At 35.5% G+C, this 27475-nt stretch overlaps 1 protein-coding gene across 5 annotated transcripts in view; it reads right to left on the reverse strand.

Moving 5' to 3' along the window:
* MAP4K3 (mitogen-activated protein kinase kinase kinase kinase 3) overlaps nucleotides 1-27475 on the reverse strand; it is a 184293-nt gene that overhangs the window by 27055 nt on the left and 129763 nt on the right. For all 5 annotated transcript variants that reach the window (XM_040224684.1, XM_040224687.1, XM_040224685.1 and 2 more), the window contains 7 exons: nucleotides 17641-17699; nucleotides 9733-9771; nucleotides 9435-9488; nucleotides 6693-6735; nucleotides 4355-4514; nucleotides 3377-3489; nucleotides 449-490 (listed from right to left, as the gene is read on the reverse strand). In XM_040224684.1, the coding sequence (XP_040080618.1) occupies nucleotides 449-490; nucleotides 3377-3489; nucleotides 4355-4514; nucleotides 6693-6735; nucleotides 9435-9488; nucleotides 9733-9771; nucleotides 17641-17699 (510 nt within the window). The remainder of the gene's footprint in view (nucleotides 1-448; nucleotides 491-3376; nucleotides 3490-4354; nucleotides 4515-6692; nucleotides 6736-9434; nucleotides 9489-9732; nucleotides 9772-17640; nucleotides 17700-27475) is intronic.

Raw genomic sequence — 27475 nt, forward strand, 5'->3', positions numbered from 1 at the left:
GTGGATCCAAAGGGTCTCAGTTTTACCCATGGACAAAATAAAGTTAGGCCCAGATGCTCCTTCAATGCTCCTTTTAGTTCTAAAATTCTGTTTTTGGTAACTGCATTTTTCACATTCCTTCAAAATTATGTACAAAAACACTAGTAATTTTCAAATAAAGAAGCTATAAAATGTATAATATATCATAATTATTTTGAAAAGCTATACTTTTCAAATATAATTAATATTTAAATTAGCAACTTTTAAGATTTTTTTCAGTAATATAATGGGGGTTCTTTCAAACAGGCAAAAAAATCAAAGGCACGTACTCAAGAAATTATATGTCATTGTATTTAGTTTGAAAACTTAGCCTATTTGATATTTATACTTACATGCACTTTAGGTGTTGGGGGTTTATATGTCATTGTATTCAGTTTGAAAACTTAGCCTATTTGATATTTATACTTACATGCACTTTAGGTGTTGGGGGTAGGCCATTACTAATAGGCTTCTAGAAAAAGAACACATGCATGATTATACTTCTTATTTGATATATCAACACTGTTATTTCAAACTCATGTGTTGTCCCAATAAAATACATGAATACATTTCTTTGTCAAACAAAACATTATAGATAATATTGAAGATCCCTATATCCTTCCACAGTCCACTTAGTCCTAGAACCTGCCCTCTCCAAATGGTTTATTGTGTACTCTTCCAAATCTTTCTCTAGGTAATCATACTACATTACAAAATACTCAGGTATTTGTGTATCCTTCCAGACCTGTTTGCCATTGGCTTTAATTGCAGCACAGTATGAATATAACAAACTTTAGCTACTTCCTGTTGTTGGATATTTAGATTATTTTCTACAACAACAATGTGGAAATCATCATCCTCGCATATACTTTACTACACAATGTATGAATGGTTTTTTTTAAAGAATATGCTGTGAGAAGTGAAAACACTGGAACACGGGGTCTGTAGCTTTTGCATTTTAGTGGATACTGACTGCTAAACTGCCTTTCCAAGTGCCCATTTTGTATCACTCCCATCAGCAATGTATGAATCTTGGTTCTTCACAGTCTCACAGACAATGTTATCAAACTGCTAACAGTTTGTACAGGAGTAAAAAAAGTTTTCCCCTTTGTTTCTGATTAATTTGCATGCCTCTGACATCTAGGAAGGTTGAGAACCTTTTTAAAGAAATGTTTACTGGCTAACTATATTTCCTCTTCTGTGAATTCTCCCCTCCCTGCCTCGCCTTTTTTTTTTTAAACTGAGTTATTTATTTTTTGGAGCTCTTTATATAAATTAGACTTAAATACTTTATCTGCTATATATTATAAATGTTTTCTCCTAGTCTGTAGATTTTTAACCTCATTTACCAAGTGCTTTGTCCATTGAAGTTTTAAACTCTGATGGACTCAAATGCATGAATCATTGGTCAGAGTATAATGATAATGTAAGGAGAGCAAAAACAATCACATCACTCATCTATGACAACATCCTCAAGAGTTCCAGATATTTTGCCAAGGGGCTACATTCCTGTGGTATATGATTTACCCCTGGAGAATAAATTATTTTCAATTTTATGATTTATCCCTGGAGAAAGAATCTCCTTGGGAGAGATTGTAATTTAAACATAAGCTTTCTGATAGTCTAGTTTCTTTTAGTCTTAATAACAGTATTTTAAGGAATGACATTATAAATTTTTCTCAGTTTAATATAAATCAGAATTATTTAAATGAGATAAAAAATTTAAAGCTACTGTTAACTGATTTCATATACATGAAACAAATGAAATATTCTGTATAATACTATTTATATGAGTAACTTTTAGACATTTCTAAAATTAAGACTATGAAATTTTACTTTGGAGATATGTTTATGAGGATGTACATACTGCCATCAATTTCTGATAATTTTTTTTCATTCTGCAAATAATTTATGTACATAATTTTATATAGATGTCCCTAAATTATCATATATCATCTATTTTAGCAAAACATTTTTAATTAGGGAGCTCTAAATGTTATAACTGTTGGATTTAAGTACTGACAGAATTGGCTGTAAATAATTTCAAGAAAAGTGGCTATAAATAATTTCAAGAAGCTGCACAAACTGTAATCACATTGCAATATACCGTGGATACTGTTTATCCTATGATACAGTCATGACATACTTATTTCAGAATTACTGAGACTGTTAGTTTAACTACTAGTTCCTTATCCTAATAAAGTATAGAAAAAGTGAATTTAAAATTTTAAAAAGTACTCATTTCTCAAAGGTTATTATACTGTTACAGTCATTAAGCTGAATTTTTAAACTACTACATTAGAAGGATTGCTAAAATTTAACCTGATGAAATGAAAGAGGCACTAGTCAGATGGAGAGACTGCATAAACCCTATGATTTCTAAAAGACATTTCACTTTTGTTAAAAATGTCCTAAGTTTCACAAATTACAATGCATAACCCCAGTCAAATGCTTTAAATGAATCATAAAAATGGTATGTCACATTCTATAGTGAAATCTTATTAACAGATACAGTACAAAAACCTCTAGCAATGTGTTTAGCGTACAAAGTTATTATAGCTATATGCACATAAACATATTAAATGGTCTATGAATTTCTAGAAGAATAACAAATATTAGTATACACAAAAAATTCCCCCAAAATACTGACTTATGATCTGTTGACATCTGCTGAATTGGGAATTTTAAGGATTTTTTTGCTGTTAAGTTCTATGATGATGGACATTATAGAATGTCTTCTGATGATTAAGTGTAAATTCTTCACAAATTCTTAATCTCCTTGATAAATTCTATTGATGTTCTAGTAGTTACGTCATAGTATTTTATCTAATTTTTCTAACAGGAACAGTTGCTGAGGCTAATTTCATCTTTCCTGAAGTGGTATCTTATATCTACTAGAAATAACCTTAATTTTCCTTGTTTGCTATTTTCTTTGGTAAAAGTAGTAACATCACATATTATGTGACAGAAATTTGTCCTGAGGTGGAAGGTATGGCTTTCCTTCCATAAGTTCTTGAGACCACAAAAGGAGTGTACAAGAATCATTTTCATCGATGAGAATAATATTTCTCAACAATCACAAAAATATTAAGTGTTTACCAGCATGTTGACGGCCACATTTTATAATATGCAATATAACCAACTGGCCTAAATAATTTGAAGAGTAGAAAGCCTTCATTCTTGTTTATCACAGCAAAGTCATTTTTTTCAAGATTTAAACAACCTATTATTAACATATAAAATATAAATATACTAATTATAAAATATATAATTGCAACTGTTTCATTAATTAAAATTGCAAAACTAATAGTCAAAAAGGAAACAAATACAAGTAGAGCTTATGAACATAAATACCTACTGGTACATCTTTCTTTTCTTTTCTTGAAAGGTTAGTGCCTCTATATTCATTCTGTTGTTGATATAATGAACCATCTCGTTCACCATTTAGCTGGAAGGAGCTCACCCCATTTCCTTCAATAAGATATGTTTAAACATATTTAAAAAAAAAGGATTAATTTCCATGAAAGTTTTCATTGAGAAACTTATCAAGTAGGAAAAAAATATATTATCTCTGAGACAGTTTCAGCCTTCATTTGGGATTACCCAATCAGAATATTTAGTAGTGTAACAATCATATATATGTTCTAGTTTTATCTCTATTTTTTTCACATAGGCAAATTAAAATTCAGGTTGTATCTAAGTACATATATTTGTGCTAAAAAGAAAAAAGTACTGAATACATAACTACTTTCAGGAAAGGGGCAATTTATTGTTTGTTATCCAAGGAGCATTACTACTCTTTTTTTTAATTGCTTCTTTTGCATAAACATAAGACACTTCACAGTATTAAAACAGCACCTTTGAGGATTAATTTGGAGGCAAATACCTAGCAAATACCGACAATAATTTTTCTAAAAATGATTAAATGAAATAAAACAAACGAGTTCAACAAGGCATCCTCTCCTTTTTTTCAAACTGAAGTAGCCTAGGACCAAAACACATTTTCCTTGTTTGTTCAGAGTTTAATTTCTTTTGTTGCCACACCCTACAGATGAATGACAAATTGGGCACAAACAATTCTCCAAAATAGGGAAAGCCAGACATGAAATGAGAAGTAAGGGGCAAAATATCTCAGTCTGGGTCATAGGTAATCCTATCATAAAAACACTTCAAACTATGAAGCAAGAAGCAAACTTCATCTCTCTCTAGAGCCACTGGTTCCTTCTCTTCTCCTCAAAGGAATTTCAAATCATCTCTTAAAAGGAGTCCTTCTACTTTTCTCTACACATTATGAAAACCTGGCAACACTCTTATTTCACCCCCTCGTCCTCATTACCTAAAGCCACAGGCTTCTGAGGCGGTAACCTGGGAGGTGGTGGCCTAGGTGGTACTTGGGATGGCCTTGCTGGGCTCTCTGATGTGGGACACCTCTTGATTGTTCCTTGATTGTCATCCTCTGCAGAATGAGTTTCCTGTGGTATGAATATGGACTTAGGCTGAAACAATACAGAAAAGGAGACCCATGACTAAACAAGAAATCACTCATGTTTCACTAAACATGAAAAATATTAAGTATCTTCCCTGAAGTAAATATCATTATATATCAGGGGCTTTCAAATTGTTTAATAGTTGAGTTTCAAGCATATTCAACTATCTGATTCAGATAATCTTAATATATATCCTAAAAATGTACACAAAAATGTTTTCTCAAGAAAAAAGACCTTGTTCTACTCTTTCTATTAATTCCTCACAAGCCTACTCACTTAAATTTGCCAAATAAAAATATTCTGGTCTTTATGATCTCCAATTTAAATGAGTCTCTTTTATTTTAAACATTCAGGCTAATCAAAGTTCAATTCCTTTCAAAGCTAATCTCTAAATTGTCCCTTCCAGATGACTCAAAGTCTTTAATGTTAATGTTTAATCTTCCAGACGTGCAACAGAAGATGCTGATTAAAATTTTACTAAATCAGAGAACACAAACTCAGCAATATAGGATACCTGAGAGACCTTCTGTGTAGACAATGGAAAAACCTCCAGTCAGCCAAAGGCTTGCAGAATTTATAAATTTTTACAATGTGTCCCTTATTAGGGAGACTGAGCCATATTTATCTCTTTGAAATTCAGATCTCTATATTTCTAACGTAAAACTAAACAAAAAAGAACAATACTATTTATGTGTGTGCATCATGATTTTTTTAAAAGTATAAAATGAAAACAAAATATAGTAGTACTTTGGATATCTAGACTGGTTGGACTCCAATTCTCATTTATAACTCCTGATTTCAAACCTAATAACAACTAATTTTATAAACAGTTCATTTTACAGTTAAAATTTGCTATGCATATGAACTTATAAATTTAAATTACCATATCTATCAACTTATTTTACTTATAAAATATCCTATCAGTTGGGATTATTTTTATTATTTATGATTCCTTTTTTTTTTTTGGTCATACCACACAGCTCAGTTCCCTCACCAGGGACTGAACCTGGGCCTTTGCAAGGAATGTGCCAAGTTCTAGCCATAGGATCAGAAGGGAATTTTCTAATGATGCTTTGTTTTGTTTGACAAAAAGATTTTGTTGCTAAAATTTTATTTTTAAATTACTGTCCTATTTTGTATTTTGTATTTAAAAGTATCTTCTGAAAATTAAATATCTGTAATCTGGTCCCATCACTTCATGGGAAATAGATAGGGAAACAGTGGAAACAGTGTCAGACTTTATTTTGGGGGGCTCCAAAATCACTGCAGATGGTGATTGCAGTCATGAAATTCAAAGATGCTTACTCCTTGGAAGGAAAGTTATGACCAACCTAGATAGCATATTCAAAAGCAGAGACATTACTTTGCCAACAAAGGTCCGTCTAGTCAAGGCTGTGGTTTTTCCAGTAGTCATGTATGGATGTGAGAGTTGAACTGTGAAGAAAGCTGAACGCTGAAGAATTGACGCTTTTGAACTGTGGTGTTGGAGACGACTCTTGAGAGCCCCTTGGACTGCAAGGAGATCCAGCCAGTCCATTCTAAAGGAGATCAGTCCTGGGTGTTCTTTGGAAGGAATGATGCTAAAGCTGAAACTCCAATACTTTGGCCACCTCATGCGAAGAGCTGACTCATTGGAAAAGACTCTGGTGCTGGGAGGGATTGGGGGCAGGAGAAAAAGGGGACGACAGAGGATGAGATGGCTGGATGGCATCACCGACTCGATGGATGTGAGTTTGAGTGAGCTCCGGGAGTTGATGTTGGACAGGGAGGCCTGGCGTGCTGCAATTCATGGGGTCACAAAAAGCTGGGCACAACTGAGTGACTGAACTGAACTGAATGGTAAGTCACTATCTTTTTTACCCATTCTCAGGAAATCAGTTACTTGTAGATTATAGATTTAGAGGAGAGAAAATCTCATTAAATACATGAGTTTTCTAACCCAAGTGAAATAATCATTTTTATTTATGAATTTCTAGAACTTATTATTTAGAATTAACATCAAATAATAAATTGGAAAAAAAAAGACAAAAACAATTACAATCATCTACCTATATCATGATTAGTAACTTCAAGATTTTTCTTTGTGAATCCCAAGTGAAAATAAGCTACAGATCAATACTAATACAGTATGAAAGTGGCAGAACAATAACATACACATACACAATTCACACTGGAAAAAAATCTTACCTTTGGTGGCAAAGGAGGTGGAACTTTGGCTTTCATGGTTGAACTATAAAAACATGAACACTGAGAATCAGAACTCTTCATTTTGCAAATAGATCATTATTAAAATGTGATTCATTTTTCAAAAATGTAGATGATTTATATATATAGGTTTCTTTTTCTAAGATTAGTGTTTTCCAAAATATTCTGTGAAATAATTACATTAAACTGAATGAAGTATTACTGAGAAGTAACTGAGTTTATATGCCTTCTTGTTTCCAAATAATATTTAGTAATCAGTACTGGAAAAGATAGCTATAATTCCAATTTACATCAATTGAAAGGTAATTAATATGAAAACACAAGCAACAATTGGTTTAAGGAAAGACAGTAAAATGACATAAAAATATATCATGATATAAGCTTCATTTTTACTACTATTAGATAGGAAATATCTCTGATGAAGCTCATCAAAAGCTCCATGCTTTTTTCATTTACATGCTCTATGAAACTAATGGCAGAATTTACTTGATTGAAACTGAGATTCGTCACAAGTCAGGACTGAACTAAAATTAAAAGATTATTGAGCATAAATTCTCAGCTGAAGAGACTGAGGCTCAGAGAGGTTAAGTGACCCAGCCCAAGGTCGCATAGTGGTGAGGCAGTAAAGAAAATCAATGTTCCAGTGGCTTCTCAGGTGTTTTTGTCACTCTACCAGGAAACTGCATCCTTCTTACAAAAAACAAAAACAAACTCCCTCTCCTCTCTCAAAAACTAACATCAATAAATAGAGAAGGGAAAAATATTCTTCCCTTAAAAATACAATTGTAAAAAAAAGAGAGAAAAAAAATTGTACCCAAAGGATGTGCTTACTTGAAACATATCAGATGAAATTTAATCAACCATATAGTAAGACTCTTTGTAGTTACAGTAATAATTCTAGCAGCTACCAATTAGTAATTTGTAACATTAAATCACAGGATATGTCTACTGTCTCTGTAAACATTTTTCAAAGTTATTATTTTTTTTAATCAACTCCTGCTATGGACTGAACTGTGTCCACAGAAAATTCGTAGGTTGAAACTCTAACCCCCAATGTGCTTGTGTTTGGATATAGGGCTTCTAGGAGGTAACTGAGGTTAAATGAGGTCATATGGGTAGGGAGCTGATCCAATAGGATTGGTAGCTTTGTCAGATGAGGACGAGATCTCCTTCTCTCTGTGTGTGTGCACAGACTGAGAAAAGGCTGTGTGAGGACAAAGCAAGAAGTCCACTGTCTACAAGCCAAGAAGAGGGCTTCACTGGGAACTGAATCTGCAGGTACCTTGTCTTGAACATCCCAGCCTCCAGAACTGTGACCAATCTCTGTCGCTCAAGCCACTCAGTCTATGATATTTCATCATGGAAACCTGAGCTGAAACATATTTTGGTACCAAGAAGTGGGGTGCTACTGCACAAATACCTAAAAATGTGGAAATAGTTTTGGGACTGAGTAATAAGCAAAGACTGTAAGAGTTAAATATGGATGCTAAGAGTGAGAGGTCAGTGAGAAAACAGGAGAGCTGGTGAGAAAGCTCCATCTTCTCAGAGAATTCACAAACAGTCATTAAGAGAATGTTGGTAGAAATGTGAACATTAAAGGCTATTCTGGCGAGGTTTCAAAATGGAAATGCAGTTACTGGGAGATGGAGGACAGGTAATCCTTCATAAAAAGTGGCAGAGAACTTGGCTGAATTGTGTTGTTCTAGTGTTCTGGGGAAGGAAAATCTGCAAGGGATGAAACTAGGTAACTTAGCTGAGGAGATTTCGAAGGAAACCGCTGAAGGAGTGGCTTGGTTCCTTCTGATTGCTTACAGTGAAATGAGAGAAGAGAGATGAACTGAAGAAGGAATTACTAAGCAAAAAGGAGCCAAAATCTGAAAAATTCTCAGCCTATCCGTATTAGCTCAGAAATGGATGGCATCAGAAAGCATGCACTGGAGAGAACACTACATTTATGCCTGAACTATCACTCAGAGAAGCATTCATGGGATTGTGCCAGAACAAACACTGGCAGCTTGAATGGAAGATGCACAAGACAGAATGAAGGGGGGCTGTGGACAGGATGACAGGGCTTTCCAAACATGTATGCTTCTTCAAAAAAAGGAAAAAACAAATCCTGAAGGTGATCTAGGGATCATGAGATCTAAATCAGACTGATTTAGATGATATTTAGACGAGTCTTTGGACTTTAGAGTTGATGCTGGAAGGAGTTAATAAGACATTTTGGACTGAACTGTGTCTCCTCAGAATTTATATGTTAAAGTCCTAACTCCAATATGACTGATTATATTTGGAGACAGTGCTTTTGGGAGGTAATTAAGCTCATTTGACTAAGGTCATAAGAATGAGGCCCTAATCCAACAGGATTGGTGGCCTTATAAAGAGAGGAAGAGAGATTTCTCTGTCTGTACGCACACACTGAGGGAAATCTAAGGATATACTGAGATGGCAGCCTTCTGCAAGCCTGGAGGAGAGCTCTCAGCAGGAAGTAAACTGACCGGCAGCCCAGCCTCCAAAACCATGAGAAAGAAATCCCAGTCTACGGTATTGTGTTAAGGATGCCTGAACTAATACAGCTAGAACAGAGAAAAGGAAAGAAACTGGTATAACCCACGATACTATATTATAAAAGATAGTAAAATGACTTCAATATCAATCCGTCAGATTTAGTCCATCAGGTTAAATGACACTCTTTCTTTTACTAAAAATGGAAACAGAACTCACTTTTTAGATTCATCATCATCTCCTTCATCATCTTCTAAATGTGCCACATGCCCTCTAGGGATAAAAAAGGGTAATTCCACTGTTACTAAACGGACTTTACCAAAGAGCTTAAGGAGAAATTTTAGAAAACACAACAAGAGCTAACACAGGACAGAATTTTATTTCTGTGTCTTTATAGGATTCAGAATATTAAAACAACAACAAAACACTCTTAGGCTATATAACAGAGAAGGGGGCAAATGGACTTCACTCATCTGTAACATAAAATATTTCAAACTTAATTAAAAATTAAAGTTACCGCTGATGTAATTCTTCTTCAACAGACTTCAGAAGACTCCTTAGGAGAAAAGTAAAAATTAAAAATAATGTGAATAAAGCAAAGAAATACCAAGTACAGTTTTTTTTTAATCACATTAACCTTATATATAAAATTTTCAAATAAATACTTTTATTACTCACTAAAAATTTGCTACAACGATCATCTCTATACCATAAAACATCATTTGATGAGGTATCTCTATTTCCTGCTGCTCATGTCTTTATACATGTATTTTAAATGAACAAAATAAATTCTAGCATTTACTGAAAAAATATCAATTCAAACAAAGGACAACCCACCATGAAATGTCACAATAGAACTGACGAAACAATAATTGCAGGGTCACACTCAAGGGTTTCCAGGATTTACATTTTTACCTGGACTATTTTACCTGACACCTGAAATTATATTTTCTTTTTCTTAAGAAAGGTGACACACTTTAAAAAACATCATGCTCTCAGGCAATCCTACGAAATGAAACTCAGCATGTTGGATCTCTGCAAAAGCATGCATGCATGTGATGTGAATACATGAATGTAGCAGCACTTTGCTTCCACAGAAGACACTCACTTACCTGAAGGACCTGTTCTCCAGTGGTGTACTGGCAAACACATTTACACTTTTGGGAGACTAAGCCTGTATCAGACCAGGTGTGAGGGTTTTATCATTAGGAGCAATTTACAAAACTCTGGTATTCAGGAATGTAAGAGAGAATTCACAGCATTCCTGAAGGTCCCTTACTTCTTTTCCCTGCCCATTCATGCAGCATACCTCCTGTATTATATTCTTTAAGCTTAAAAACTCAAGAGCCTTCTTAAAGCTAATGAGATGGAAATATGGTTACTGATAGATTACTATGGTAAAAGTGATTCAGCAGAAAATTTACTCTCCTCAAAAGTTGTAAGGTAGTACCTTCTAATCATTTCCCTTTCCTATTATATCAAGTTGAAAAAACTACCCTCAGAATTATCAAAGCATAAAACCAGAGAAAATGAAAAGTATGGTTAGCTAATATAAACAATTAACAGAATGATTTTAGCCATCAAATGTTTTAATTAGGATAGTTAAATAACACTTTAAGTCTTTCAAAATGACAAAATTTTAAGTCTGGAGTTGTAAATGACATAAGAAAACCATAAACTAATTGCAAACCCTATTTTGCATGTAATTCACAAAGCTCTTCAAGGGCTAGGTCTAAGAGACAGAGCTTCTACCCAGAGGCAGTATAGCAAAATGATTTCAAGCTGCGAAGCAGCCTCTGCCACTGTAAGTGATGTGGCCTTCAATCAGTTACTATGATATCCCTAAGCTTCAGTTTCCATATCTGTAAAGTGGGAATTACAATAGTATCTAGATCAAAATGTCTATCTGAAAATACAATGAATTAATTTAGGTAAAATGCTTTGAATAGTAATTTACAGTACAGTAAGTATTCAGTTAGTGGGGTTTTTAAAATTAGTATCATCAACTAGATTCAGTTCAGTTCAGTCGCTCAGCAGTGTTCTACTCTTCGCAATCCCATGAACCGCAGCACGCCAGGCCCCCCTGTCCATCACCAACTCCCAGACTCCACCCAAACCCATGTCCATTGAGTCGGTGATACCACCCAACCCTCTCATCCTCTGTCATTCCCTTCTCCTCCTGCCCCCAATCCCTCCCAGCATCAGGGTCTTTTCAGATGAGTCAGCTCTTCACATCAGGTGGCCCAAGTATTGGAGTTTCAGCTTCAACATCAGTCCTTCCGATTAACACCCAGGACTGATCTCCTTTAGGATGGACTGGTTGGATTTCCTTGCAGTCCAAGGGACTCTCAAGAGTCTTCTCCAACACCACAGTTCAAAAACATCAATTCTTCAGCACTCAGGTTTCTTTATAGTCCAACTCTCACATCCATACATGACCACTGGAAAAACCATAGCCTTGACTAGACGGACCTTTGTTGGCAAAGTAATGTCTCTGCTTTTTAATATGCTACTTAGGTCGGTCATAACTTTCCTTCCAAGGAGTAAGTGTCTTTGAATTTCATGGCTGCAATCACCATCTGCAGTGATTTTGGAGCCCCCCAAAATAAAGTCTGACACTGTTTCCCCATCCATTTCCCATGAAGTTACGGGACTGGATGCCATGATCTTCATTTTCTGAATGTTGAGCTTTAAACCAACTTTTTCACTCTCCTCTTTCACTTTCCTCAAGAGGCTCTTCAGTTCTTCTTCACTTTCTGCCATAAGGGTGGTGTCATCTGCATATCTGAGGTTACTGTTATTTCTCCTAGCAATCTTGATTCCAGCTTCTGCTTCCTCCAGCCCAGTGTTTTTCACGATGTTCTCTGCATATAAGTTAAATAAGCAGGGTGACAATATACAGCCTTGACGTACTCCTTTTCCTATTTAGAACCAGTCTGTTGTTCCATGTCCAGTTCTAACTGTTGCTTCCTGACCTGCATACAGGTTTCTCAAGAGGCAGGCCAGGTGGTCTGGTATGGCCATCTCTTAATTAACACTGCTCTAAATTACCAATTCTCAAAGTGTGGTCTGGGAACCCTGGAGGTCCTTTAGGCTCCTGTAAGAGGTCTGCAAGGTAAAAACTTTTCATAATCTAAAGCACTTAAAAAACAAACAAACTCACTCACTCTTTTTCTTTCTTTTTCACTTTTATTCTTTCATTGAGAATTAAACTCAAGAGAGTTTTCTGGAGACTATGAGATGTGAAGGGCTTCCCTGGTGGCTCAGATGGTAAAGAAACTGCTTGCAATGTGGGAGACCTGGGTTCGATCCCTGGGTCAGGAAGATCCCCTGGAGAAGGAAATGGCAACCCACTCCAGTATTCTTGCCTGGAGAATTCCATGGACAGAGGAGCCTGGCAGACTACAGTCCATGGGGTCCCAAAGAGCAGGACACGACTGAACGACTAACAATTTCTCTTTTCATGTTTTCATGAGATGTGTATCATAATAGATTAGTAACAGACATGAGAATCCAGCTATGTTCTATCAAGCCAGATATTAAGGATTTCTGCAAAAAAACATAAAACAATGCCACCTTTTTTTCCTAATATTATTCTGCTTCAAAAAAACCAGCTATTCTTCATAAAACAATGTTGTTTGTGGCCTCAACCAAATGTTTGCTGTATTATACTGCCATATATAAGCTGCTTCTAAGTCTCATGAGAACAATCAATTGGTGTTTCAAAGAAGGTACCATTAAGAGTTGGCATTTCACTTTGTTCTTAAAGATGAGGAATTTTTTAATACACACAAAAAACTTTTTTAATGAGAACATGTAATGAGTATATTACTATTTGAAATAAAAAAATATTTTGAAGCTTTCAGTACTACAAATATTTATATTTGTAACCCATATAGACAAAAGCTCATTGAAGTCATTGATAAATTTTTAAGACTGTAAAGGGATCCGGAGACTAAAAATTTCAGAAGCACTATTGTATTTTTATCAAATGAAACATAATTTCTTCTAAACTCTACAGTAGGGTTTCATATCATCTTGTGGGGGTAGTCACTAAGTTGTGTCCGACTCTTGCAACCCATGGACTGTAGCCTGCCAGGTTCCTCTGTCCTTGGGATTCTCCCGGCAAGATTACTGGGGCGGGGCGGGGGGTTGCCATTTCCTTCTCCAGGGGATGTTCCCAACCCAGTAACTGAACCTGGGTATCCTGCACTGCAGGCAAAGTCTTTACCAACTGAGCTATAAGGGAAGCCATCTTAGAAGATCTTAGAAGATATGAAAAAAACTTTTTCTTAAGCATATGACAATATTTTCTGAGCCATTTCTTTTCCAGTAGAGAATATTAGCATTTGAAAATAATTAAAAGGAGAATTTAAAATGTATTTTTATTTTCAGTTTACCATATTTAATTGGACTCATATGGCATTTCACTTTTTAAAACATTATCTTTCTGGGATTAAAGGTTCTGTAAAAATAGGAGAACATGAAAAAGCAGATATTCTATGGCTAGGGGCTCATATATTTTTTATTCATTTACTTGTAAATCTCCTATGATGAGTTAAGAGATTTTGTTAATAAAGTTATAGAATTCATGAAGTTTTAATGAAAAGGAGAAAACATGGTTTGCTTTTCAGCCTTTATAGAAGAGAAAATGAAATATGGCTACATTTTCATAAAGGTTAATTTATACTAAATATTGCATCTTGAATGCATTGGAGAAAAATATGATATTGATTTAATCACAAGACTGGATGCAACATAATAAATAATGTCACTATTCACTAGCCTACTTAAATTCCTTTTATGGAATTTTGAGACAATAATGAATAAAACAAATAAAAAAAGATGCCCTCACATATTGAATTAAATAAAGTCAATTTAAAATGACTAAAAAATGTGGATGAAGAGTTTAAAAATGGTACAATCTGTAAACAGATCATATATTTAATTGATAAACGGAAGAAACAGGCAGAGAAATAAAAAACCACCACCGAAGTGTTTAGCATATCTGAATTTGCTGCTTGTCACTATAATCTTTCAAAAGTGCCTAACTGGCTCAAAATTGTCTCTAAGTATTGCCCTGATTATGTTAAAAAACAAAGCAAAAAACCTCCTTATTTCTTTAAAACCAAAAGGCAATTTTATTCTTTCACTCATACTCATTTACTCTTACAACATTTACTGAGTAAATACCATAAATAAGGGCAATTTATGTGTTTTTACTAAAAAGGTACTAAATGTTTTGCAATGATTATTCCATTTCATCCTTAACATACTATGAGGCAGGTACTATTATAATCCCCATTCATTAGAGAAAACTGAAGTAAATTTCTCAGAGTTATGGGAGAAATATTAATAACCTCAGATACGCAGATGATACCACCCTTATGGCAGAAAGTGAAGAGGAACTAAAAAGCCTCTTGAGGAAAGTGAAAGAGGAGAGTGAAAAAGTTGGCTTAAAGCTCAACATTCAGAAAAGGAAGATCATGGCATCTGGTCCCATCACTTCATGGGAAATAGATGGAGAAACAGTGGAAACAGTGTCAGACTTTATTTTGGGGGCTCCAAAATTACTGCAGATGGTGACTGCAGCCATGAAATTAAAAGACGCTTACTCCTCGGAAGAAAAATTATGACCAACCTAGATAGCATAGTAAAAAGCAGAGACATTACTTTGCCAACAAAGGTCCGTCTAGTCAAGGCTATGGTTTTTCCTGTGGTCATGTATGGATATGAGAGTTGGACTGTGAAGAAAGCTGAGCACCGAAGAATTGATGCTTTTGAACTGTGGTGTTGGAGAAGACTCTTGAGAGTCCCTTGGACTGCAAGGAGATCTAACCAGTCCATTCTGAAGGAGATCAGCCCTGGGATTTCTTTGGAAGGAATGATGCTAAAGCTGAAACTCCAATACTTTGGCCACCTCATGTGAAGAGTTGACTCATTGGAAAAGACTCTGATGCTGGGAGGGATTGGGGGCAGGAGAAGAAGGGGACAACAGAGGATGAGATGGCTGGATGGCATCATGGACTCGATGGATGTGAGTCTGAGTGAACTCCGGGAGTTGAAGATGGACAGGGAGGCCTGGCTTGCTGCCATTCATGGGGTCACGAAGAGTCGGACACAACTGAGCAACTGAACTGAACTGACACAGTTACAGCAAGAGACAGTTCTTACTCTGATCTGGCATTTGTTACTGCTACACTCCAAGGTGGTGCTAATGGTAAAAGAACCCACCTGCCAATGCAGGAGGCGTAAGAGATGTGGGTTCGATCCCTGGGTCGGGAAGATCCCTTGGAGGGGCACGACAACCCACTCCAGTATTTTGCCAGGAGACTCCCACGGATAGAGGAGCCTGACAGGCTGGAGTCCATGGGGTCTCACAGAATCGGACACGACTAAAGTGAGTTAGCACATACATGTGCACTGCTATACTTAATTACGCCAGGAATTTCCTTTCACTGTTGTTTAAGTCTTTAGAAGAGAATTTATAGAACTTTGGCTCTAAAAGAAATCAGAAATAATTTTTCTTTTAAAAAGAATATCTTGTTGGTTTTTAATAAAAAAGTTGACCCCAACAGTAACAGAATTCAAAGGAAAACAACTAAGTCATAATACATATATTCTATTTTAAAAACAACAACAACAAAACTCTCTTAGATAGTGGTCTGGAATAGGTAGAAACCCATAAATGGAAATCTGTCTGCCTGATCACCTATGGAGAAAGCAGAAAATCCTGTGAGTTTTAAAACACTGCCTCGTCACAAGAATAAAGCAGACATATCGGTACAGTAAGAGAAGTGCTACATCCATGCTCATGTCACATGTATGTATATACCTGTACATGAAACACAGCCAAAGTGCAAACTTTTGGCCAACCTACCTTGCCAGTGATTCGTTATATAGAATACAGTTCCTTAAGCAGGGATCCAATTAATCAAAAAATGAAGGTTGGGCAAATTATTAACATTTTACCTAGCCAAAGTGAACTATATAATATGAAAATGTTTAACAATCAAAAAAAAAAACAAACCCACATAATCAGACAAATGAGAACCAAGGAATCTGGAAAAGCACTTAGTGACAGGCTATTTTGGGGGTACTTTGGCAAGTATATAATATAAAAATATATTTAAAATAAACTAAAAAAAGTAAATGAAATATTTTTCTAAATTATCCAATCTCATAAAAATACATCAAAATTTGTTAACAAGATTCTTAAAACTAGGGACCTGAAATTAGACAAAAATAACACAGAAACACATCAGAACGGGTTATTTGCTAACCCATTATGAGACAGACTTTCCCTTGTTGCTCATCAATAAATCAGGACAAACTATAAATAACACATTGCTACTATTTTGACAAAACTTCATTTTCCTAGCAAGGAAATTTTAGACTTATTTTAAATTTTAAGAAACAGAAGGTTTTTTAAAAAAATAAAACCTTGAGCTAAATCATAACTAATCCATTTCTCTAGCTTGTCAAAACCTTCTCTGAGTTAAAAAAAGAATATTTAAACATTGAGTTTATAAAAAAAAGAGACAAGATTTTGCATTACTATCTCTAAATCTGAGAACCTAAGTTGCTTGTCTTTTAGTCACCTGCTTGACTTAAAATATGTCTCAACTCTCTAATTTCACTGAAAATGTATTTTGAAATTTTAAGTAGTTCTGATTATTGAAATAATAGCCACATAGGTGGGAGATTTTTTCAGTTTAAATATTTCCCTATAAATTAGCTTTTATAATGATAATTAATCCATGAATTCAGGAAATGGACTCTGAGAAACAGTAGGTCCTGGCCAGGTAACATGCTAATTCAGGCCTATGAACATCTTAGACTGTCACCCTGTAAGCTAAGTGCCTTTTCACTGCGGGGCTGCACCAGCTACACACGGCCTGGTATAGAGCTGACCTTGAATTAACTGTTGGATTTACTTCTTGCATAAAATATATGATAACTTCAAAAACTTGAGACTCATTTTAACTATTTACTTTTTTTAAAGTTAAGACAAAGAATTCTAAACCGTGTGACTATTTCCATCAGTTTTCACAGGCCAACAGATCCGGAAGATGCACCGGAACAAGTTTTGTAAGCAATAAACATGTCAACTCTTCAAATAAAGGAAATACATTGCTGAAACATATTCCTCTTCAGCTGGAATGTACTTAGCTTTCCCTAACAGGTAAGGTCTACAAAATAGCTTGACATAAAAAATTTAATGTTTTTGTCCCCATTATGACAATTATTGAGTAGATGATTGGCAAGGCAGTAATAAAAAAAAGTTTTAAACATATTATAAAATATAATCTATCAGACTAGTATAATTTACTACTGTAAATATTTAAAATAAAATCAATAACATATTTAAAGGCAACTTAATTATTCTTAAATTTAAATATAATTTTTAAAGGATTTTACTTACTTGTTTGCACCTAAAAAGTAACTACTTTGGTGTCCTTGTCCATATTCTAGTTGTAGATCCTAATGGTACAAAATAAAATATTTAGCAAAATGGTTGTATATCACAAATCATGATACTATAATAAATATTTTTTAAAAAGAGAAACCTCAGACTTCAAATAAATCTGTATTGCTATATGTTCTTAAAAAGGAGGCAAGGTAGGACTTCCAACAATAAAAGATTTCAGAAGTTTGTAGTCTTGCTTTATACATTTTATGATTTAAGTTACCAAAAATATTCTGGCAACTAGTTTGAATAATATATGCAAGTTTCACTTACAGTCACTGCTACTGTAATTAACATTTGTGAAAATAAGTTTTTGGGAAAAAAAAAAAGCTTAAATAAGGTATTTATGCTCAAGCTATAATGAAGCAAAAATGATTACAAAAGAGAACAAGCAACAAAAATCTTGATTTGACTTTGTAAATAAGATCTGGATTCATTATGTATATACACACATTCATATATTTCTACTACTGCCTCAACAGGTAATAATTTTTTAAAGATTAAAAAATAAGGTGCTTTTTAAAAGTAAATTATACATGTGAACTTGCACAAGATTATAAACTGCCCTTAAGGACTTTTAATACTTTTGTGAGTTACACAGCAAAAGTTCATGTGATTATTATTAAGGTAGTTCAACTATTTAAACATTTCCGCTGAACGCTGCAAGTTGTAGAGTTAAGAGCTGAAGTACAAGGGAACTAATAATAAGTGTGCTCGACTCAGATGCCTTCTTGAGGAAAAAGTGCCTTCCAACAACTATGGAGAGTACAAAGTTTCATTTTCTCCCATGGTATTTCAAGCACTGTTTTAATGATTAAGGGGGGAATATTTCACATTTTAAATGAATGTTATTTTCATCAGACTACATTAGTATACTCAAAGTGCTTTCTAATTTTACAAGATATTGCCAGAGCACAATGAGGACTTAATGCAAAAATTACCTTCTTGGAGCAGCCTTCCAAGACTGTCCAGGAAGATAGGTGGGACCTTCTTCATGACTCCACAGTATTTAACACATATGTCTCCTTTAGCATTTACACTGCCTTTCATTAATTTATTTATAAGTCTATAAAAATAATAGCCAGGCTGTAAAACTCCTCGAACATAGGAAAATTGTTAAATCTATCTTTTTTCCCTATAGCTTAGGGTCTAGCATAGTACCTGGCACACAGTAATTAGGCCCTAAATAAATGCTTTTTCAAATGCCATTTGTTTATTTTCCTGTTAATAACTAATATTCAGCCTTGTTAGGATATACATAGATCACATAAATATTAAGCTGAGAAATATGAGACTTCTAAGCAATACATAACATTTAAGTGAAAAGCATTTTAACATTTAAATACTCTAAGACCTGTCCAAAAAAATATCTGATGAAAATAAAAGTCAAAAGCCTGGTTCAGACAAACTCAGATTTTGTCTTCTTCAATAATTGTGTTCTTCCATGCATAATATATGTACTTACCAGTGACAGAAAAGATAATATATCATAAACAAAAAAGATTAGTGAACTGTCACACTGGTATCACATAAAATCCTAATGAAAAAGGATACTTGTTCTCTTTAATTTGTAATGATATATTTTAATAGGATGAAATCACTACTATCATTAGACCATCACACAATTATTATGCTGTACTATTTAAGTGGTCATGTTACATAGGAACTTTTAAGCTTTGGTATTTAGAAGAGAAAAATACTAATATCAATGCATGCCTTATTGAATTCAAGTTTATTTTCTTTAGCTACAAGTAATTGGGCCCTTCTAAAAGCCAGACCAGCAACCTCTTTAGCCAATATAATCTCTTAAGCCTTTAATCAAATGACAGCTTTCAAAAGCACACATTCGTGCAGAGGGGCCATGGCTTGTGTTATATAAATATAGATAGGTCCTAAGAATAGCTAGCTCATCTGCTATATGACAATTACCAGGTCAATGATGATAACTTAAAAAAAATCAACTGAGATATTCAGAAAGGTAAGAGAAGAATTTAAAATAACTAATGAAATATTTTAATAGAAAATGGAGCCTAAGTTCACATACAGAATAACACTCAGGCTGGGGAGAATTTGTTGACAGATCCAAGTCTGATGATTAAATGTGCCATGTATTAAGCCCTACCAGGAAAGCTAAAACTGAAAGGGTTTCATTCTTTAGTAATTCCTTCTCTGTAAATCAAGTTATGTTTTAGCATCCAAAGTGGGGGGAAAATGTGCTGGGCATGTCATCAAGTAAAAGGACTACACCAAGTTCTTCTAATAATCAGTTAATCTTGTTTAATTCAACTATTATTTACCAAGCACTTATTAAATGGCAGGAATTCAGATAGCAAATCAGATAAGAAAAATGACAAGAAATAAAAAGGAAAGGAAGAAAAGTGAAGCTTGGGCAAAGTTAGTAGTCATTCATGTATCTTTAGGGCAGTTTTGACTGATCTAGAAAGTTTTCCAACGGGACCTGGAAGCTATTCTGAATAGAAAAATGCTACCAAAACTTTCGGCAAAACACTCAAATTAACCCTATAAAATGACCATAAAATAAGCCCATTCTTTATAAGCTAAATAATATATTTGAACATACCTAGATAGACATAAAAAATTCAGCAGCATAAATCAGGCATCAACTTATTAATGAATGACAGTGTTTAACAAAGAAGCCAACACAGATTGAAAACATGCAATAGCCCAGAGCAGATTCAAACTGAACATTCAGCAAAAAATTTAAGATGGTTAACCTAGGCCCAATTAAAATATCTTTTGGGGTCAGAAAGTCCTAAGTGTTTTAATGAATAGGGGAAAACTTCTGAATTAGGATAAAGGCTCTAAGAAAACAAGGGCCTTGCAAGAACTGAAAACAAACAGAGGATATGATGCAGAACACTGGAAAAGGGGCATATGTGACCAAGAAAATCTTATTGGTTTTTTTTTTAACTTAGCTGGAGATTACGAAGTCTATCTATAACTGATGAGGAAACACCAGGAAGTCAAAAGAATTGTTACAGTGAGCTACAAAAACACAAAAGAAATACTTTAGCAATATATTTTAACCAAGAAAATAGAATTTTTTTTTCTCATCAAAAAAATGAGTAAATATGGTGCATGAGTAAAGTGTTAGGAAATATTTTTTAATGTGGTAGACAATTTACATATGTAAAAGGGACTGAACTGTAGATAATTCTTGTTTCTTAAAAAAGAAAAGCAAGTAGGGTTGGAACACTGATTAATAAAAGCAGAAGACAGGACGCAAACTGAATAAATATGGAATGAAAATCAGTAGGTTATTATTTTCTCTTTTTAATTTTGTTGAAGTATATTTGAAACAGGTTAGCTGTGATTTTCCAGCAAATGTCCTATCATCATGCAATTATAAAATGAGTCCTCCCTAGAAACTGTCTTCATTTACAAAAGGTAAGAAATGTGACCACACAACATAACTTTATAGTAAGTAATAGTTTAACAGATTTAAAATGAACACAGCTGATCTGTTCCCATAGTAAATTTATTTATAGACTTTATTCAATTTTGACTTAATTCTGGGGTAATCTTATAGCTCAGCTGGTAAAGAATCCGCCTGCAATGCAGAAGACCCATGTTCTTCAGAGCAATGATTATGTTACTGCTGATGTTCCTCCACAGCAATTAACACAGTGTTCTACATATACAGCTGGCCCTTGAACAATAATGGGTTTAAACTGTAAGCATGCGTACTCAGTTGCTCCAGTTGTGTCCAACTCTGTGTGACTCTATTGACTGTAACCTGCCAGACTCATCTGTCCATGGGATTCTCCAGGCAAGAATACTGGAGTGGGTTGCCATGCCCTCCTCCACGGGATCTACCAGAGCCAGGAATCAAACCTGTGTCTCTTCAGTTCAGTTCAGTTACTCAGTCATGTCCGACTCTTTGCGACCCCATCTACCGCAGCATGCCAGGCATCCCTGTCCATCACCAACTCCTGGAGTTTACCCAAACTCATGTCCACTGAGTCAGTGATGCCATCCAACCATCTCATCCTCTGTTATCCCCTTCTCCTCCTGCCTTCAGTCTTTCCCAACATCAGAGTCTTTTCAAATGAGTCAGCTCTTTGTATCAGGTGGCCAAAGATTGGAGTTTCAGCTTCAGCATCAGTCCTTCCAATTAACAACCAGGATTGATCTCCTTTAGGATGGACTGGTTGGATCTCCTTGCAGTCCAAGGGACTCTCAAGAGTCTTCTCCAATACCACAGTCCAAAAGTATCAATTCTTTGGTGCTCAGCTTTCTTTATACTCCAACTGTCCCATCCATACATGACTACTGGAAAAACCATAGCCTTGACTAGAGGGACCTTTGTTGGTAAAAAAAAAAAGCCTCTGCTTTTTAATATGCTATCTAGGTTGGTCATAACTTTCCTTCCAAGGAGTAAGTCTTTTAATTTCGTGGCTGCAGTCACCATCTGCAGTGATTTTGGAGCCCCCCAAAATAAAGTCTGATACTGTTGCCCCATCTATTTGCCATGAAGTGATGGGACCAGATGCCATGATCTTCGTTTTCTGAATGTTGAGCTTGAAGCCAACTTTTTCACTCTCCTCTTTCACTTTCCTCAAGAGGCTTTTTGGTTCCTCTTCACTTTCTGCCACAAGGGTGGTGTCATCTGCATATCTGAGGTTATTGATATTTCTCCCGGCAATCTTGATTCCAGCTTGTGCTTCTTCCAGCCCAATGCTTCTCATGATCTACTCTGCAGATAATTTAAATAAGCAGGTGACAATACACAGCCTTGATGTACTCCTTTCCCGATTTGGAACCAGTCTGTTGTTCCATGTCCAGTTCTGACTGTTGCTTCCTGACCTGCATACAGATTTCTCAAGAGGCAGGTCAGGTGGTCTGGTATTCCCATCTCTTTCAGAATTTTCCACAGTTTATTGTGATCCACAGTCAAAGGCTTTGGCATAGTCAATAAAGCAGAAATAGATGTTTTTCTGGAACTCTCATGCTTTTTGAAGATCCGGCAGATGTTGGCAATTTGATCTCTGGTTCCTCTGCCTTTTCTAAAACCAGCTTGAACATCTGAAAGTTCACAGTTCATGTACCATTGAAGCCTGGCTTAGAGAATTTTGAGCATTACTTTACTAACGTGAGATGAGTGCAATTGTGTGGTAGTTTGAGCATTCTTTGGCACTGCCTTTCTTTGGGATTGGAATGCAATCCTTTTCCAGTCCTGTGGCCACTGCTGAGTTTTCCAAATTTGCTGGCATATTGAATGCAGCACTTTCACAGCATTATCTTCCAGGATTTGAAATAGCTCAACTGGAATTCCATCACCTCCACTAGCTTTATTCATAGTGATGCTTCCTAAGGCCCACTTGACTTCACATTCTAGGATGTCTGGCTCTAGGTGAGTGATCACACAGTCGTAGTTATCTGGGTCATGAAGATCTTTTTTGTATAGTTCTGTGTATTCTTGCCAGCTCTTCTTAATATCTTCTGCTTCTTTTAGGTCCATACCATTTCTGTCCTTTATTGAGCCCATCTTTGCATTAGATGTTCCCTTGGTATCTCTAATTTTCTTGAAGAGATCTCTAGTCTTTCCTATTTAATTGTTTTCCTCTATTTCTTTGCACTGATCATCCAGGAAGGTTTTCTTTATCTCTCCTTGCTATTCTTTGGCACTCTGCATTCAAATGGGTGTATCTTTTCTTTACTCCTTTGCTTTTTTGCTTCTCTTCTTTTCACTGCTATTTGTAAGGCTTTTTAGACAGCCATTTTGCTTTTTGCTTTTCTTCTTAGGGATGGTCTTGATCCCTGTACAATGTCACGAACCTCCGTCCATGGTTCATCAGGCACTCTGTCTGTCAGATCTAGTCTCTTACACCTCCTGCATGGCAGGCAGGTTCCTTACCACTAGCACCGCGTGGATGCATCCACTTAATATGCTGACTTTTTTCAGTAAGTGCATACTACAATACCACATGATATGCTGTTGGCTGAACCTGAAAACACACAAGCACAGGATGCCCAACTTTACAGTTATACTCCGACCTTTGACTGCTGGTATCCCTAATTCTTTTGTTGTTCAAGGGTCAACTGTAAATACCTTTCAATATGTTTTCCCCCTGGTATATGGGCTAAAATGTCTAGTACAACTAGGAAGATCAGCAGTAGCTGAACAGATGTGTAATATATTCTTTTAACATAAAGACAGCATCTTGTAGATGGGATATATCCATTTATATGGTTATGGGCAAAACTCTTACTATTATCGAATTTTGCTGAGTTTTTTACTTTGCTTTTTTAACTCAGGCATGTTTCAAAATTTAAAGACTTTTTTTTTTTTACTAACAATGCTAAAATCAAGCTCTCTTCGTTTCATATATTTCATATATATTTCACATATTAAGATTGCCTGATTAAAAAATCCTCTATTAGAGTAATGAAAATTGAGGTATAATAATATTCTGAATTCATTTACAAAAACCATAAGATGAAAATACTTGCAACCAGAAATCACTGATGACAAGTAAGGTGGTGAGGTCTTTAAGAGGGTAAATGCTTCTTTTCGGTCATAAAAGATTTAGGGCCAACATCTTGGTGCCAACACTCTACTAAGATAACAGCCAGACATTTTGGGTCCATCAGGTTTTTCGTGGCCAGCAATAAGTATTTGTTAGGAGTTGAAATCCTGTTCACAGTGCTAAGAACTAGGAAAGCAGGAGACTGAAATAATTATGACTACTTCACACCAAAAAACAAAAACACTGGTGCGAAAAGACACATGCACCTCCAAGTGCACAGCAGCACTGTTTACGTCAGGACGTGGAAGCGACCCAAGTGCCTGTCAACAAAAGATGTGGTATGTACACACAATGAAGGAATGCTCAGTCATAAAAAATGAAATACTGCCATTTGTATCAGCGTGGGCTAGCCTATAGAATATTATGCCTAGTCTATGCAGAATCTAAAAAACAATACAATTAATCTATTTACAAGACAGAAACAGACTCAGAGACACAGAAAATAAACTTATAGTTACCAAAAGGGAGAGAACAGGAGGAGAGAAAAATAGAAGTATGGGATTAACTGACACAAACTACTAAATATAAAATAGACAAGCAAAAAGGGTTTGCTGTATAACACAGGGAATTATACCTGATATCTTATAACAACCTATAATGGAATATAATCTTTATAAAAAAAACCTGAATCACTATGGGACACACCAGAAACTAAAGGAATACTATAAATCAACTATACTTCAATAAAACAAACATACACTCATGAAATAACAAGCATTGAGGACGTGGAGAAAATTGGAACCCTTGTGCACCGCTGGTGGGACTGTAATGATGCAGCTGCTATAGAAAACAGTACGTTAATTCCCCCCCAAAATCAAGCATAGAATTAACACATGATCCAGCAAACACCCTTCCACTTATATGCCCAAAAGAACTAAAAGCAGAAACTTGACAGATTTTTCTATGTCGAGGTTCACAGGGGCAGCATTATGCACAATAGAGTCCACTGATGGATTAATGGATAAACAACATGTGCTATATATACAATGAAATATTATTCAGACTTAAGAAATTCTGACACATGCTACAATATAGATAAATCTTGAAGATGTTATGACATTATGCCAAGTGAAGTGAGCCAGTTACTTCACTTATATGATTTGTAACAAAAGGACAAATAATGCATGATTCCACTTACATGGAATACAGAATACACTTACAAAGAGTAAATAAAAACTCAAAGACATAGAAAATAGAATGGCAACTGCAAGGGCCTGGGGATGGGGGAATGGGAGTGTATCAGTAAAAGTGGATTTTTAAAGGTTGATTTTATAAATGGTAGGATTTGACAAATACTTCATTCATTCCTCTTCTTCCAGAACTATCCACAAGTTGAATGGCTCTAAAGCTCTTCTCTTTCACAAGACCCCCTTGTCAACTGCCCCCACTATCATAACATAAGGGGTGTGGGAGGTAGTTCGAGGGAACAGAGCCATGATAACTCACTCAAGTTACTAGGTGAGTTACACACAGGGTAGAGAAAAAGACCGTAACTCTAAAATGGTTTCTTGTTTTGTGTTTTTTTTTTTTTCTGGAGAATATATTTTAAACTGTTGAGTCTGTGGTCTTTTATTTCCACAACAAATTTCACTAACTGTCATTCTAGCGTACATATGCCTAATTTTGGAGAAATTTTCTATCCACAAATCACTGGCAGTGTTGTCTTCAGACATTCCATCTCATCTGTCCCCTCAGATGATTAACTCTGGCCTCTCTGGGCCATTTACTGACTCTTCCAGTTGGGAAGATCCCCTGGAGAAGGCAATGGCACCCCTCTCCAGTACTCCTGCCTGGAAAATCCCATGGACTGAGGAGCCTGGGGGGCTGGAGTCCATGGGGTCGCAGAGTCAGACACGACTGAGCGACTTCACTTTCACTTTTCACTTTCATGCATTGGAGAAGGACATGGCAACCCACTCCAGTGTTCTTGCCTGGAAAATCCCAGGGACGGGGGAGCCTGGTGGGCTGCCGTCGATGGGGTCGCACAGAGTCGGACACGACTGAGCGGCTTCAGTTTCAGCTTCCAGTGTTTCAGCTGCTTCTTCCCTACCTCCAGTGCCGGTTCTACCTCTGACTGGAGAACAGGCGTCACCGCTGTGGGAACTAGTTTCCTGCACTTTCTTTCTTCAGACCTAACTGGGGAACACATGCAATCTCATGGCTTCATCTATCATCTCCTCTTTGATGACATGAACCTTCCTTTTCTGAGCTAATCTCATCATTAGTAGTAGTAATATAACCACTCCATAATTTCAGCTCTTTATCTGCCATCTCTCAAAACTGTGTCAATGACTGTTCCCACATTCATTCCCATGAAACATAGGAGTAATTTATTCATTTTCTTCCTGAAAAACATAGAATGATTCCTACACAACACTGAAATCAGACTTTTAGTTCCTCCCACAAACCAGATGAATCACATTAACCCCAAAGCTTTTCTCCTTCTTTGATTTCCATAGTACCTATTATATGTTAGACTCTCCTCAATAACAGTCACCACCAGAAGAAACTCTGGCAGCGCACTATACATTGTGTTGCAAAGCTAAGAGTTTACATCTACAAGTATTTTCCACCTATCAAGACAGCAACTTTCCTAAAAGGGAAACTATATTTTAAGCCTCCTTTATGTTCTATAAATGTTATTTGGCATAGATTTAGAAATTTTTATAAAGAATCATTTAAACTAACCAGAACTAAAAGAGGTATGAGAGGAAGGAAAGAGAAGGAAAATTCAATTGAAAAGGCAGAAAAGCAGATCAAGAAGTAAATGCTGAGGCAACTCGGGGCCCTGGCCAGATACAAAATTTGAAAAAAACTACTTAATAACAACTATTAAAAGTACTATTTATTTAATATTTGCTAGGGTTTATTTCTCATCTTTTCTTACCTAATGGTAAGATAGTCTTAGTATTTAAAACTTCAGGGAGTCCTTATAACGCAAATTTTGGCCTGAGAAAACTGGATATTACATAATATTACAAAGTTAAAATTTCATCTGAGATGGATTTCATTGTTAATTAGGGGTAATTTATTTTTAAAAATTATACATATATATTTTATTTTTGTAATATACGGATATGTATATACATGGATGGTTTATAGTTCACTAAAACAAGTCACACTATTCACACTGGGCGTGTTTATAGGGAAATGCAATATCTAAAGAAAAAATTTATATCTGAGTGAGAAAAAAATGTTTTTATAACATAAAAAAATTAATTTTTACTGTAACATTATAG

The sequence above is a fragment of the Oryx dammah genome, unplaced genomic scaffold (assembly GCF_014754425.2).
Source record: "Oryx dammah isolate SB20612 unplaced genomic scaffold, SCBI_Odam_1.1 HiC_scaffold_25, whole genome shotgun sequence".
NCBI lineage: Eukaryota > Metazoa > Chordata > Mammalia > Artiodactyla > Bovidae > Oryx > Oryx dammah.